The sequence below is a fragment of the Ursus americanus genome, chromosome 26 (assembly GCF_024610735.1).
Source record: "Ursus americanus isolate L20-20 chromosome 26, mUrsAme1.1.p, whole genome shotgun sequence".
In the NCBI taxonomy this organism is placed as follows: Eukaryota; Metazoa; Chordata; class Mammalia; order Carnivora; family Ursidae; genus Ursus; species Ursus americanus.
The window spans coordinates 5,316,458-5,332,896 of NC_142152.1; the positions used below are offsets into that span (position 1 = coordinate 5,316,458).

The following is a 16,439-nucleotide window of genomic DNA, read 5'->3' on the forward strand; positions in this document are numbered from 1 at the left end:
TAATGACGTGAGCTCTGTGGCTCCGTTTTCCCAGTGAAAATGGGGAAAATACTAACCTTTTCATTGAGTGGTTAAACAAATTATATATGTCAGGTGTTTGGCACAATGCCTGGAGCACATGGCAAGTGTTCAGTAAACAGTAGTTACATATATTGACCACAATCTTTATTCTTTAGAAAGACTACTAAAGCATAAACAGTTATTGAACATCACTGACATAGTTAATAGCAGTACCAGGGCCCAAATCTCTGGACTACACCATGCCTCTCCCAGTATACTTTTTCTACTACAAACCAGAATTAATTTATACAGTTCATAGACTAATAACATTTCAGTTCTTCTAAAGTTAAAACTGGCAACTCCAAATGATATTATATTCTGTGGTGTTTTTTTGGCTCTACATTTAAAGCGATTTAATATGGCAATCCTAGATATTAATTATCAAGTAAGTTTTTATTTGCAAGTGACTATAGGTTTCAAATATAATGTGTTTGATATGTACATAACATATTATATACAAGTAATATATAATATATATGACATGATAGATATGTAACATGACATGCTATTTTAATAGTTAGAATGTAAATTCCATGAGAACAAGGATTTTGTTCACTGATTCATACTAAGTATGTGTAACAGTCCCTTGAACATGTTAACTGTTCAATAATTATCTGTTCAGTAAATGAAGGAACAAAATCATCCTGGCAAGAGAAATCAGAATTCATAATCTTGAGTTTTCTATACATTCAGCTTATACTCCTATATATTTAATTCCCACTTTCTGCATTAAATAGTTCATAACAGTAATATTAATAATCCATAAGAGAAATCAAAGAATAATTTATATTTGTTATGGACTGAATATTTGTGCCTCTCTAAAATTCGTATGTTGAAGCCCTAATCCCCAATGTGATGATGGTATTAGGAAATGGGGCCTTTAGGAGTTAATACCGACTAAAATGAGGTCATGAGGGTGCAGCCCCATGAAATGAGTGCCCTGATAAGAGGAAGAGACAGCAGAGCTTCGTCTTTCTGCCATGGAAAGATATAGCAGCAAGAACACAGCCATCTCCAAGCCAGGAAGAGGGCCCTCACCAAAATATAACCATGCTGGCACCCTGATCTCAGATTTCCCAACCTCTGCAACTGTGAGAAATAAATGTCTGTTGTTGAAGCCATCGGTCTATGGTGTTTTACTATAGCAGCCTGAGCTAAGAAAACGTTTTCAAGTTTTAAATGTATTCATAGCAAAGTTTCCTATGTCTGGCATAGATTAGATAGAGTTTAATTATCTTTGTATTTCCTGAGTGCACCCTGAGTTAGAAGGGAGGTAAGCATTTGGTAGGATTAATATTTAATCAATATTCCATATTCCTATTTATTAAACTTCCAAAATGTACTCAACTTCTATTCTTTTGTTTATACTTGATCTGTGATATACAATAAGTTTTCCTATCTACTTTATTTGTGTGAGAAACCATAGAAGATATACATAACTATGGATAAAAACCTGCTCTAACAAGCTTTGAAGACATATTAGACTATTACTGAGTAAAAAACAAACCTTAAAAAAATAGGACCCAAATGTAATAGCACACAGAATATTTTTTACTTTTCAATAGATTTTCATTTATATAAAGCAAATTCTGACCTAATCTCATACCTACAAACCACAAAAAAATTGTACACAAACAGTTCAAATGTATTTGAATGCAATAAACGACAGGCTTAACTAAATATTAGAAAAGGAATTTATTCCCTAAGGTTTATCTTTATTATTATTTGTTGTTGTTATATATTTTTTGGATGATGCCATGAAAAGGAGTATGAGCTGTACTATGGTGATTCAGAATGGAATATAATCTAATTTTGCCACAGAAACTTTTCCTAATAATTAGACCATGGTGAAATTGAGGGGGAAGAGGTTTTGAGGAGATCTGTAAACGAATACTTGTAATTTAATGCGACAAATACTATAATAGGTATATTATAAAACGCTGTAGGAATACAAAAATCAATCTAAATCCAAAATCTAAAACCATCTTGAAGGCCAGTATTTTGTGAATTTTTATTTGACTTCTGTTTGTTTATTGTAAGTCACAGTTAAGTCTACAGTTATCTATCTTTTCCTTAGTATTTTCTTTCTTTTTTTACCAACACCCCACTCTTTCCAACCTAGCTGTAGGCCATCAAAGATAGGTTTACTCTTACATATGCCTCAATAGTCAAAAAACCTTCCAGTTTCAAAGAAATGACTCTAGTTTTAAAAAACTCCCTGTTCATCTGAAACTCATAAATACATTAAACATTAAAGTTAAAAATTCTAGTTTTGCTTTTTTTGGTTTTTTTTTATTATTATTACAAAACTTACTGTAGGTAGATATCATATACAAGAATACTGACTTCTAAATAGGGTACTGGGGAAAGCATGTGGTATGTTTCACATTATAATTCAAAGGGAACTAGTAGCACTGTCCTAATTCACAGGACTGAATCTTCTAGGAAGTGGCAACAAAATTGCTTCATATATTAAAATGAAATTTACCCTGTTAACGGTGTTAACTAAAGAAATCCATTTCACTTTGACTATATAGGAGACAGATAATAGAACACTTTACAGCCTGGAGCATCCAGGTCTCTGAGGTTTGGAAAAACAGAAATAAGATTTTATCAATTAAAACACACGTGCATACACACACACACACACACATTTACCCTCGGTAAGGAAAGATTAACTAAAATGTCAAATATACTTATTTGTGATTTGTGGTGAAACACTTGACAATCATGGTCCAGTAAAATTTAAAAAGTGATAGGCACTCCAGAATAACATGCAATATTTGTGGACCTTCCCTCAAATAAAACTCTTACTACTAAAAAAATTTATTCCAAAAAAGTTGGTTAATAGTCTCTTGATTAACCTAACCTAAAGTTCATACCTTGCTTTTCATAGCAGAAGAATATGGACCTAAAAACAATCCAGGTAAAATTTCCTAGGAAAAAAAAAATGGAGATATTTACCATTAACAATTTAAAGCTATACAAATTATGTACTTATATATAAGTGGATTTGTGGAGTATTTTCATAGTTATAATAATTTGCTAAAAAGCTTGTAATTTAGGGAACATTTCCCAGCACACTAAGCAATGACTGGGAAGAGAAATGCAGATGTGCTTTATATATCAAATGAGACATTTAAAGTTTAAATATAGTTCTGAAAAGTCAGATATCTGAACATCCACAGTGCTTTTTAGAAGCAGTTTGGGTAAAATTAGCGTATTATATGACTATCTTTTTTTTTAAAAAAAGAGAGGGGTATAGAGGCAGAGGGAGAGGGAGAATCTTAAGCAGGCTGCATGCCCACGGAGAGGCTCAGTGTCATGACCCTAAGATCATGACCTGAGCCAAAATCAAGAGTCCAACACTTAACCAACTGAGCCATACAGATGCTCCTATATGACTGTCTTTTAGATTAATAAAACAGCTCTAATTTTACTTATATTCTCTGCTCTAAAATAGTCTAATAATATAGTCTAAAAATAAAATAGGCATAAAGAAAATTACCCCTTTGGAATTACACAAAACCTTATTCAGCCAAATCAAAAGCACAAAACACAAGATTAGAATTTTTGTTACCTATAGTTAATAAAAGTATTATTGCAAAGTTTAAAAACGACCAATATCAAATGTTTGCCTACTGACAAGAGTTTCAACAATTTTAAATAAACACCTTCCAAATGCTAGATTAAAATTTATTCTATGTAAATTCAATACAGAAAGATTTTAATCGGGCTATATCATATGCTAGATACTAATATAGTATAATTTTACAGTTCAGTTCTATGAAAAATTGTAATTATTTGCTCATAAGTCTGATTTCTCCTACTAGCTTCTTGTGGGCAGAAATTACATTTTACTCCTCTTTACATTCCCCATAGCATCAAGTAAAATGCTTCATAGGTACTCAGATACTTTAAAAGAGAGAATTTTCACTAATAGAGAAAAGAAACAGATTTTTATAAGTCAAGGTGTTCCCAGGAACAGGAGACATTGCTTGATTCTGGGGCTAGCAGAGTGACTGTAAATGGTAAGAAATGTGAAAGAAAAACAAACTGCCATGAGGGTTAACTATCATTTTATCATTCCATATTGGGAGTTTTCAACTTAGTCTTCCGGAGGACTTCATTATGGAAGTTGACTGGAAATCAGACACAAAAAAGAACAATTATTCAAGAGTGATTTGCCTTATAGTCAACTCTTTCAGACTTATCTAAACTAGCCAGACACAGAAAACAAACCGGTTCAAAAGGAATTAAAGTATTGTACCCAATTTTTCCGATAAGGAAAAACAAAGTGATTTATTAAGCACACACATATATTACTATGTCCATGATTCTAATCTAAGGAGGAAAGGAAACAATTCACTTCCCATCTTTTTAAGATCCACGATTAACCTTAGATATGCTGATTGATGATGAACCTACAGATTATGAGTCAACAGGTCTCAAATCGTTTGCGAAATTAGGTTATTTAATAATGATAATAATACTATGGGTTGATTTGAATAAACAAAAAGGTTATCTTACCTGCATCTCTCGTCTCATAGGGTAGGTCCATTCCTTAAAGATGGAAGGAAAACACAAGAATAAAAGTAAATCACATATAAAAAATGTTATCCAATTAAAAGTTAAAGATGTGACATGCAAGTGTATGGATTTTTAAAAAAACCCACTGTACTTTAATATTCTATAAATTCAACTGGCTTCTCCTGAAATTTTAAGTGACAAGAAACAATGATTAAGGTATTCTTTAGGTAACCGCCCTTCCAAAATTACAATTATGTTACTTCATACAGTGGATGGAAGAGTTCATTAATTAAAAGAACAGATATTCCAGAAATTTCTCCCCAAAACTGATCCTCCAAATCAGAAATGTCAAATAGCCTTTTTGTGATTCATGTCAACTCTAACCAACTGGCAGGAGATAGCTAAAACACTGTGTGAGGAAAGACTTAAGAAGAAGAGTATTGTGGGGTGCCTGGGTGGCTCAGTTGTTAAGCGTCTGCCTTCAGCTCAGGGCGTGATCCAAGAGTCCTGGAATCAAGCCCCGCATTGGGCTTCCTGCTCTTCCGGGGAGCCTGCTTTTTCCTCTCCCACTCCCCCTGCTTGTGTTCCCTCTCTCTCTGGCTGTCTCTCTCTCTGTCAAATAAATAAATAAAATCTTTAAAAAAGGGGCGCCTGGGTGGCTCAGTCCTTAAGTGTCTGCCTTCAGCCCAGGGCGTAATCCCAGGGTCCTGGGATAGAGCCCCGCATCGGGCTCCCTGCTCCGCTGGGAGCCTGCTTCTCCCTCTCCCACTCCCCCTGCTTGTTTTCCCTCTCTCGCTGTGTCTCTTTCTCTCTGTCAAATAAATAAATAAAATTAAAAAAAAAAAAAAAAGAAGAGCACTGTGATCAACGAGCAGTATATGTAATGGATGAAAGAATGTTAAGTGATAGGTATTTGCCATCCCTGATCTAAACCTCTAAATGCTTATCAAACAGCCTTTTTCATATATTACTTGGGCTTGAAATTCTTTTAGTTTGATTCCCTCTAAAGATACACTTCACAAAAGTATGGAGTTCATTCTGTCTTTGGAATGCAGACCAAAATAAACAAGTTGGAAAATAATGCAAAATGTCAATGGCAAAATACAGAAAACATTTTAAAAGTTGGGGGGCACCTGGGGGACTCGGTCAGTTAAGCATCTGCCTTCAGCTCAGGTCATGATCTCAGGGTCCTGCAATCGAACTCTAAGTTGGGCTCCCTGCTCAGCGGGGAGCCTGTTTCTTCCTCTCCCACTCCCCCTGCTTGTGCTCTCTCTCTCTCTCTCTATCAAATAAATAAAATCTCAAAAAAAAAAAAAAAGTTGGTAAAAGGGGCGCCTGGGTTAAGCGCCCAATTCTTGGTTTAGGCTCGTATGATCTCATGGTCATGACATCAGCCCGCCAGTGCCTCCAAACTCCGCAGGAAATCTGCCTGAAATTTTCTCTCCCTCTTTCTCTGCTCCTCCCACTTGTGCATGCATAGGAGCTCTCTAAAATAAATAAATAAATAGATAGATAGATAGATAGATAGATAGATAGATAGATAGATAGATAGATGTTAAAAGAAAAAAAAAAGTTGGGAAAAGAGGAGCACCTGGGTGGCTCAGTCGGTTGAGCACCTGACTCCTAATTTCGGCTCAGGTAGTGGCCTCAGGGCCCTGGGATCAAGACCTGCACTGGGCTCCTTGAGAGGCAGGGAGTCTGCTGGAGATTCTCTCCCTCTCCCTTTGCCCGCCCCTCCCTCACCAAAATAAATAAATAAATCTTTTTTAAAAAATAAAGAAAAACTGGGAAAAGAAAAAAGCAGTTACAATGAATTAATACAAAGAATCAAATATAGTGCATAGTCCTCATTTGTAAATGGACTGCACTCCAAAAGTTTCTAACGTGGTTGCTTAAAACTCAGAATTATAAACAAAAATGAGATTTCTAAGTTAAAACTGAAAAAACTTTTTAAAAAAATCCTTTATTTTCAGGTGAAAGGAATTAAGGGGTACAAACTTCCAGTTATAAAGTAAGTCACGGGGATGAAAAGCACAGCATTGGGAATAGTCAATAATTTGGAACAGCTTTGTAAGGTGACAGAAGTTAACTACACTTATGGTGAGAGTGGGCAATATATAGATCTGCCCAATTACTATGTAATATACCTGCAACTAGTAAAATATTATACATCAATTAGAACTACCCTACAACCCAGCAATTACACTATGTATTTATCCAAAGGATACAAAAACAGAGATTTGAAAGGGCACATGCACTCCAATGTTTACAGCAGAAATGTCCACAACACCCAAAATATGGAAAGAGCCCAGATGTCCATCGACAGATGAATGGATAAAGAAGTGGTATGTATACACAATGGAATATTACTCAGCCATCAAAAAGAATGAAATCTTGCTATTTGCAATGCTGTGGATGAAACTAGAGAGTATTCTGCTAAGCAAAATCAGTCAGAGAAAGACAACTATCAAATGATTTCACTCATATGTGGAATTTAAAAAACAAAACACATGAACATAGGGGAAAGGAAGGAAAAATAAGATAAAAACAGAGGGAGGCAAACCATAAGAGTCTCTTAACTACAGGGAACAAACTGCAGGTTGCTGGGTGGGGGAATGGGGTAATTGGGTGATGGGCATTAAGGAGGGCACTTGATGTAATGTGCACTGGGTGTTATATGCAACTGATGAATCAACTAAATTCTACCCGTGAAACTAATAATACACTATATGTTAACTAAATTGAATTTATTTTTTTAACCCAAAATGTTATTTTAAATGCTTTGTGATTGAAATAATTTGTAGAAAATAATGTGCCTTGTTAAGCCAATATCCAGTGAATGTTACATGCAGACAATTTCTACAACCATACATAGTAACATGCTTAGAAGTACATTTGTGGGGGCACCTGGTTGGCTCAGTTGGTTAAGTGTCTGCCTTCAGCTCAGGTCATGATCCCAGGGTCCCAGGATCGAGGCCAACATCGGAATCCCTTCTCAGCAGAGAGGCTGCCTCTCCCTCCCCCTCCTCGTGCATGCTCGCTCTCTCACTCACTGCCTCACTCCTTCTCAACTAAATAAAATCTTAAAAAAAAAAAAAAAAGTACATCTGTGTATTTGTTCTTCCAATCTAAACTGAATTTAAATTAAAAAAATTAAAAAACAAACAGGGTGGCTCAGTTAAGTGTCAGACTCTTGTTCGGCTCAGGTCATGATCTCAGGGTCATAAGATCGAGCCCCATATCTAGCTCTGCGCTCAGTGGAGTCTGCTTCTCTCCCTCTCTCTATGCCCCTTCCCCCTATCAAAGAAAAAAACAACCAACCAAACAAACGCTTTTTCATTTTTAAATAATTTTAGGACTACAGAAAAGTTAAAAATAGTGCAAGGAATTCCCTTAACCTTCACCTAGATTTTCCAAGTCAAAAAAGTATTTTTAACACGTAAGATAGAAATGTTATACATCTGTAACAGAAATCTTAGCTAGGATGCAATGGGGAATTATTCATATCAGAGAGCTGCAGGCTATCTGCAGAAGGGAGGAGGGGGAAGGGGGGAAAGCAGGGAAAGCAGGAAAGAATGTGTCTCTTTTGCAGAACAAGCTATGGCTAGGTGTTCTACCAGATACCCTCTTCCGTGAGCCAGTTTGAGCCAGTTTGGAGCTGAGGCCCTGCATAGCAGTACCCCCCTCCCCAGGTGCCCTAAAGTTACCTCCAGCTCATTATCATACTAAGATCTCCTCCCAAGGGCGAGGTTTTCCAAATATTTTTCGAACATACAATGTATGTACTAGCATGTTGACATACTAAGCATGAGCAGTTGAAACCAAGTGTCTAGGTAACAAAATGTGTAAGTTCCTTAATGTATCAAGCTCCCTGGCCCTGTTGCCTAGCACACAGAATAAAAATTTATGCATGAACCCCAAGAGGAGACAGATGGTACTTTGAGAGCCATTTCCTTGTCTCCTTGTGATAAGTAATAACTCTTCTTCCTTTCTTTGTTTTTTTTTCCCGTTTTTTAAGAGAGAGAGAAGAGAGGGAGAGAGAAAAAATCTTAAGCAGTCTCCACAACGCTGATGTAAGACCCTAAGCCAAAAGCGAGAGTCAGACACTTGACTGTGCCACCCAGGTGCCCCCAAACTCTGCTTTCAATACTTCTTTGGGTTGTGTTCAATTTAATGCACCCCAGGCAGCAAACCTCTTGAGTTTGGCTACAGAAAAGACAGAATAGCACTCCTGCAATACAGTCAGCAGTTTTTCTTTTTAATAAAGAAGAGAAAGAATTTTTGCTCTTTCATGTTGAAAATGGATCTTAGCAATGTGGTATTAGTAGGCTATAAACCCTAAGAAGCCATACCCGAAGAGGATCTGATCTTTCATGGCCTTATACTTCTTTCTGTTCTTTTTAAATGGGGGTATAAAAGAACACACAATGAAGTGTTAAAATGCCCAAATCTGAATATAGAGCTCTATGAACTTCCACAGGCAATACACCCATGTAATCACTACCCAGATCAAGATTTTCATCATCCCAGAAAGTTCTCTCTTTCTCTTCTCAGTCAATATCCTCTCTTCAGAGATGACGACTGAATTCTATCACTATAGATTAGTTTTGCCTGTCACTGAACTTAATATAAATGGAATCACAAGTACTATTTTATGTCTGGCTTCTTTCACTCAACCTAATGTGTGTGAGATTCATCCATGTTGTCATGTATGTCAGTAATTTGGTCCTTTTTATTGCTGTGCAATATATGATTGTATGAATATTCCACAATTTTCCACTGTCCTGTTGGTGAAGATTTAAGTAGCTTCCAGGTTTGGGCAAATATGAATAAAGGTACTGTGAAAATTATCTTATACATCTTTTGATGCACTCATGCATTTATTTCTCTTGGATATGAAAGTAGCAATGGAGGGATGTATAGCTGGCTCAGTTGGAAGAGCATGTGACTCTTGATCTTGAGGTTGTGAGTTCAAACTCCACATTGGGTATACAGATTGCTTAAAAAAATAAAATCTTAAAAAAAAAAGTAGGGTGTAGGGGAATGGGACAACAGGGTGATGGACACCGGGAAAGGTGTGTGTTGTAATAAGCACTGGGTATTATATAAGACTGAGGAATCACAGAACTGTACCCTTAAAACAAGTAATACATTTTATGTGGTTTTTTTTTAATTTATTTTAGAGAGAGAGTGTGTGAGTGCACAAGCAGGGAGGAGGGTCAGAGAGAGAGAGAGAAGCAGACTCTCTGCTGGGCAGGGAGCCCGATGTGGGGCTCGATCCCATGACCCTAAGATCATGACCTGAGCCGAAAGCAGATGCTCAACTGAGCCACCCAGGTGCCCACATAATACGTTATATATTAATTTTAAAAAATAGCAATGGAATTACTAAGTCACAGGGTAGGCCTACATATGACTTTATTAGACACTGCCAAAAGTTTTCCAAAACCAAATTACACTCCCACCAACAATGTATGGGAGCTCTAGCTGTTCCACATCCTCACCATGGCCTTATTTAAAATGATACTGTACATGTGAGACTTAAGACAAAGAGTAGGACCTGATCAAAGAGGGAAGTCAGATCAACACCAAAAAGCTGAGAAGCCAAAAGGCAACACTCTCAGGGAATGATAAACTGGGGAGATTGAGGAGGAGGGGAACTCATCTCATTCCCATAGAAATGAGTACTCTTGCCTTTCTTAGCTTTGGGTCTGAGTCGAATGTGGTAGTAGTGGTGGGATGGAGTCTTCCTAACCACAATCTGGCCTTCACTCAACTTTGGCATGAAAATTCAATTATTTTTGTGAGGCCAAGTGAAAATTCAATGTCAAGTGGTTCTGGGTAGATAGTGCCTTTGGTTCTTGGGAGAAGCAAATGCACTTTCTCTGATGAAGCACACCCTAAACCTAGATCAGAAATAATTCCCAGAGATAAGTTTCAATGAGCTCACAATTAAAAAAAAAAAAAAAAAAAGAGGAGGACATGAACCACCATAAAAAACAGATACAACTGAATCACATTCACAAAGGCTGTGGATATTAGGACAATGAAAAATATAACACACTTAGAGCATCAAAAGTATGAGAGCATCAAAAGTATGACCAAGGATTAAGAAACTTATTTTTTAAAAGAACCAAAAGGAATATGTAGAAATGAAAAAATATAAATGAAATTAGAAATCAGTGGACAGGCTAAACAGAAGAAAGGCCGTAGTTAAAGAGAGAATTTGTGAACTGGAAAATAGATCTGAAGAAATGACCTAAAATCAGAGTTGGAAAATATGATCAGTTAATAGACACATAAGACAGAATTTAAAAGTCTAACATCCATAAAATCTAAGTTACAGAAGGAGGATAAAGAAAATAAAGGAGAGATAATATCACATAAGATATTACTGAAAATTTTCCAAAACTGTTTAAAGACACCACACCTCAGAAATAAGCAACCCACTAAATCCCAAACAAGATAAGGGTAAAGAAATACACAGGTAAATAGCAGTATACCAAACACAAAGAGGCGAATTTCTTTTTCCAGACTAAAAGCAAACAGAGGAATGGAAAAGAAGAATCCAAAAGACCTTCACATATGCAACCAATTACTTTTCTGAAAGACAACAGGCAATTCAATGGAGGGAGAAAAAAGTCTTTCAACAACTGGTGCTGGAACAATTAGATAAATGTCTAGAAAATAAAATGAATTCTGATCCTGACCTCTCCTCACCACCCCCACCCCAAACCCTCCCTCCACACAAACATCTTGCCTGTCTTCACTGTTGCATCTATTTCCAACACCTGATGACAGTGCTTGACACACAATACATACTTGATGAATAAAAGGAAAAAAAAGTTATGTATGTATAAACACAAAATGCAAAAATGACAAAACTTCTAGAAGAAAACATAGAACATCTTTACAACCTTGGAAAAAGAAAAGATACCTTAAAAAGGGCACAAAAGATTTAAAAAAAAATTTTTTTTTTAATTTATTTAAGGGGTGCCTGGGTGGCTCAGTCGGTTAAGCATCTGCCTTTGGCTCAGGTCATGATCCCAGCATCCTGGGATTGAGCCCTGCATCAGGCTCCCTGTTCAGCAGGGAATCTGCTTCTCCTTCCCCCTGTTCTTGTGCTCTCACGCTCGCTCTCGCTCTCTCTCTCTCTCCCCCCCCTCAAATAAATAAAATCTTAAAAAAAATTTATTTAAGGGAGAGAGAGCAAGAGAGCATGCAAGCGCATGAGCAGGGGGAAGAGTAGAGGGAAGGGGAGAGAGAATCCCCAAGCAGACTTCCTGCTGAACAAGGAACCCCACATGGAGCTCCATCTCAGGACCACGAGATCATGACAATTATGATACAATGAAATAGTACTCAGCAATAAAAAGAATCTATTACTCATAAACACAATATAGGTGAATTTCACAGATATTATGTTCAATGAAAAGAGACATAAACAGGGGCGCCTGGGTGGCTCAGTCATGACGTTAACTGACCCTTGGTTTCAGCTCAGAGCATCTGACTCTTGGTTTCAGCTGAGGCTGTGGTCTCACGGGTGGTGAGATCAAGCCCTGTGTTGGGCTCCACACTCAGCAGAGATTTGGCTTAGAGATTCCCTCCCTCTGCCTCTCCCCCACTCACACGCACGCTCTAATAAATGTTTTTAAAAAGTCATAAACAAAAGAGTCCATTTTACATGATTCCATTTAAATGAAGTTCAAGAACAGAGAAAACTAAACTATGGCTACAGAAATCATAATATTCATTGCCTATTTGGAGCCTGCTTAATATTCTCCCTCTGTCTCTGCCCTCCACAAAAGAAAAGGTATTGTTTTCTCTTACATTTCTACTTTAGGCACAGAGAGCCTAACTAACTTAACTTTGAGTCTAAGTAGTTGACTTCAGAAACACTGACACTCTACAGTCTCTCAGTGTAAGAAGGAACTATATGGCAGACACAGCTGTAGTTAAACAAATACTGGCTGCATAAAATGATGATGATTAACCTATAGGGATTAATAGAAATAAAGTATATAATTCCCAAGCCAATGGAGGAGGAAATGTAACCAATTTGTACAAAATGAATGTTTGTATGTTTAATTTACCAATATGTTATAACCTTTTTATACTAAAAAGTTTTTAAAGAACTTAAGCCAAAGACTGTCATTTTCATCATGGTACCCCTAACATTGAGCATAGTGCCTGCCACAGAACAAGCACAAGATAGTTGTACATTACGGAAATATATGGTGCTAGATCTTTTTTTCCCTTTTTAAAAAAAATATTCTTGATTAGCCTAATAGACAGCCTTACCTTCCTGAAGAAACTTATCAGAGTTACAAGAAAGAAGAAAAGCGATTAAAGAAATGTGTACTTTTGAGTTTACCTAAATTAAAATGCCTTAACTGTGCATGGAAAAAAAAAAAAAAAACCAGGAGGACGTATATAGTGAAATGGTGTATATATATTCCAGGGAATATCTAGCACTATATATGCTAGAAAGCACTCAATGACACAGGATAAATGTGCTTCCTTCTGGAATATCAATTTTACCAAAAGATTTTTTTTTTTTTTTTTTTTTGGAGAAAAAGTGTTTTCACTGACCGGCCACTAATTTTTATTTTTATTTATTTTAAAACAAACATGACCATATGGGATAGAATGCAAAACTTACTTGAAGTTTTAAGTGAAATAAGAGGCTTCAAAGAAATTTTGAGCTTTGGAAAGATTGTATACAGTAGGACGTGTATGATTTATATATGGAAGATACTATAAGAGTAAAAAGCAAGTTGTGCTGCAGGAGAGAACAAAAAATTATTCCTACTCACCAAACAAAAAAGCACACAGCCTACTTTTGTGAGCATCAGACTTGCTGAAATAGACATGGATCCTCTGAAATCTAAAAGGCTTTCTCTCACAGATTTCATTAAACTATTCCTAGTGCTAGAATTAGATTTTGATCTCAAGCATCTACCCTCTTTGTCTACCTAGTCCCAATACCTACCCTACAAAACAAATCTTAATCCTGTCTTGTCTATCAATTCTGCTAATGCTTTTAGCATACTCGATCAAGATTTTAAGTCATTCATGCTCACAGACTTGCTCTACCAGACGTCCATCTGTCTGAACATGTCTCTAACAACCAAGTCTTGCCTGAATCACACTCAATCTTAATCTCAGCCTGCTCACAATGCTGCTAAAATCAGATTCCCAATGATCTATTGTGAATTACTACTGTACTTAATTAGTAGAATCAGTTTCCCAAATTTAGACGATTAGCCAAGCAGTCCAACTATATTTTTCAAACCAAAGCAAGCCAGCTAAACAAAAATACTCCTAATTGTGAAACACACTATGCTTCTGATGAAAATTAATTCACAAGTGAAAATCCTTCAATCATCAATATGAGCTAGAAGGTATGGCATATTAAAACATATTTCAGGGGCACCTGGGTGGCTCAGTCGTTAAGCGTCTGCCTTCAGCCCAGGGCATGATCCCAGGGCACTGGAATCGAGTCCGGCATCGGGCTCCCTGCTCTGCTGGGAGCCTGCTTCTTCCTCTCCCACTCCCCCTGCTTGTGTTCCCTCTCTCACTGGCTGGCTCTCTGTCAAATAAATAAATAAAATCTTTTAAAAAAAGAAAAATACAAAAACATCTTTCACGTTTTCTCCTTCCTTCTCATACAAATGCAGTTACAAGAGCTCTAAAATTGCACTTAGGGGATAGAAAAATATTCAAAGATCAGTAAATAAATAAACACAGCAAAGAATATAGGCTGTAACCATCAGATAAAAACTTAATTCTTATTATCAAATGGATCAGGCTAAATGAAACATAACAACCTTTAGAAATACCAAAATAGATTATGAATTTTAGTTGATGGGAGGAGCAGTTCAGAGAAAAGAAAATCATCAGAATTCTATACCAGAGCTGGGACACTTCACAAAACAGAAAAATTAGTATTAGAGTTTCTCTTCTCCAAAAAATTTAGCCCTCTTCATAATAAGCCCCTTCCTTTAATTCTCATCCCTATTTCAAGTTTTGCTTCAACCAAAGGACAAAGGAGTTTTCCACTCAAAAACAAGAGACAGAAGGGCATTCAAGTAAGATACTTTCAAGTCAGTTACTCGTAAACCTGGCTGCCATTAGAATTATCTGACTCCATCTCACAGCAGTCAAGTCGGAATAAGTGATGGTAGGGTCCAGGAATGGTTATTTTTAAAAAGCCCCTGGGTGATTCTACTCTACAGTCAGGTTTAAAAAGCACCATTCTAAATTTAAAGGATCCTCAATCAGAAATATTAAGCAATTCCTATTTTTTATTCTGTACTATGGGAATCAAAAGAGAAAGGAAAATAGAAAGAGTAACATTAAAGTTGCCAAACTGCAACTGAAATAAATTATATTACACTTTCTATCTGAAAACATTAATTTCTGAATTATAAAACCAATAGCCCTAACTATGCAACTAATTTATTGTAAAAACAGAGAGTGTAAGCTGCTCTTTTCTTCACATCTAAAAACAAACTCTGTAATCTTGTCACAAGACTCTACTACCAAAACCAATCAAGATTATTTCATTAATTCAACAAACATTTGTTAAGTTTATGGTATATACCAGACAGTGTGTTAAGTGCAAGAAACAGTGGGGAATAAGACAGGAACATATTAGTGAATAAACTCCCTTATGAAAATTTCAGTCTATCATGGAATATAGACATTGACCAAAACTACCAGTATGATACCTGTTACAAGGTAGGTATAAAAGTACCTACCATGTGCTACAGAGACTTATAAACCTGGAGGATTAAACTATTCTGGGAGGTGAGAGGGTGGGAGAGGGGAAAAGGTGGAGTTGGCAAAATCAGGAAACACCTTCCTCAAGAAATGATACCTAGGGGCGCCTGGGTGGCACAGCGGTTAAGCGTCTGCCTTCGACTCAGGGCGTGATCCCGGCGATCTAGGATCGAGCCCCACATCAGGCTCTTCTGCTATGAGCCTGCTTCTTCCTCTCCCACTCCCCCTGCTTGTGTTCCCTCTCTTGCTGGCTGTCTCTATCTCTGTCAAATAAATAAATAAAATCTTAAAAAAAAAAAAAAAAGAAATGATACCTAAAGTGAGATCTAACCTAAGAGCAAATAGTTAATTAGGTGAGGCAAGGGTAGTGCTGGCAGCCACAGCAGGGGAAAATGGCAAAGGTCCTGGTTGGGGGTGGGAGGGTGGAGGCAACTAAAACATTCCAGGAACTGAGAGAAGATGAATATGGCTAGGGCAAACAGAGAGGGGAGCAAGGGGAACAGTAGCTCATAATGAGGTCAGAAAGGCAGGCAGATGCTAGATTGCACACAACCTGCAGATAATGTTAAGGGTCTGAACTTCATTCTTAAAACAACGGGAAATCACAGCAAAGTTTTAAACAAAGGAGTGACAATCTTTTTGGAAACCCATCTGAACACAGCTAAATTTTTGCTAGGACTGTCCTAAAGGAATACTCGGACTAGTACTTAAAGAAATGTGGAAGTAATATTCTTATAGAGATAACAGGATCATCAAGCTGTCATACACTGATCACATCGATCATCAAGAGCATGCATTAAAATTTCTCTACTTGAATTCCATTTTTACTAAAACAAGATTTGGATTGTAATTTAGGTTTCCTGACATGTTTCCTAAATAGATGGAAAAACACTATTACTGGCTGGTCACCATAACTATGTAAGACCATTTGACACTTTACTTATCTCATGGGATACTAGAAAATTAACATTGTTTTATTAGTTTATCATGAGTAACTATATGCCCTATTTAATGGTTATTTATAGTTTTGTCTGCCCAGAAAGGACCCTCCATCTTCTGTGAAA

The 16,439-nt window shown here is 36.8% G+C and overlaps 1 protein-coding gene across 2 annotated transcripts in view; it reads right to left on the reverse strand.

The window, feature by feature from the left end:
- Positions 1 to 16,439, reverse strand: part of STYX (serine/threonine/tyrosine interacting protein) — a 44,124-nt gene that overhangs the window by 25,296 nt on the left and 2,389 nt on the right. For both annotated transcript variants that reach the window (XM_045810410.2, XM_045810409.2), the window contains exons 2-3: positions 4,591 to 4,623; positions 2,943 to 2,996 (exon numbers count right to left, since the gene is read on the reverse strand). In XM_045810410.2, coding sequence (XP_045666366.1) covers positions 2,943 to 2,996; positions 4,591 to 4,623 — 87 coding nt within the window. The remainder of the gene's footprint in view (positions 1 to 2,942; positions 2,997 to 4,590; positions 4,624 to 16,439) is intronic.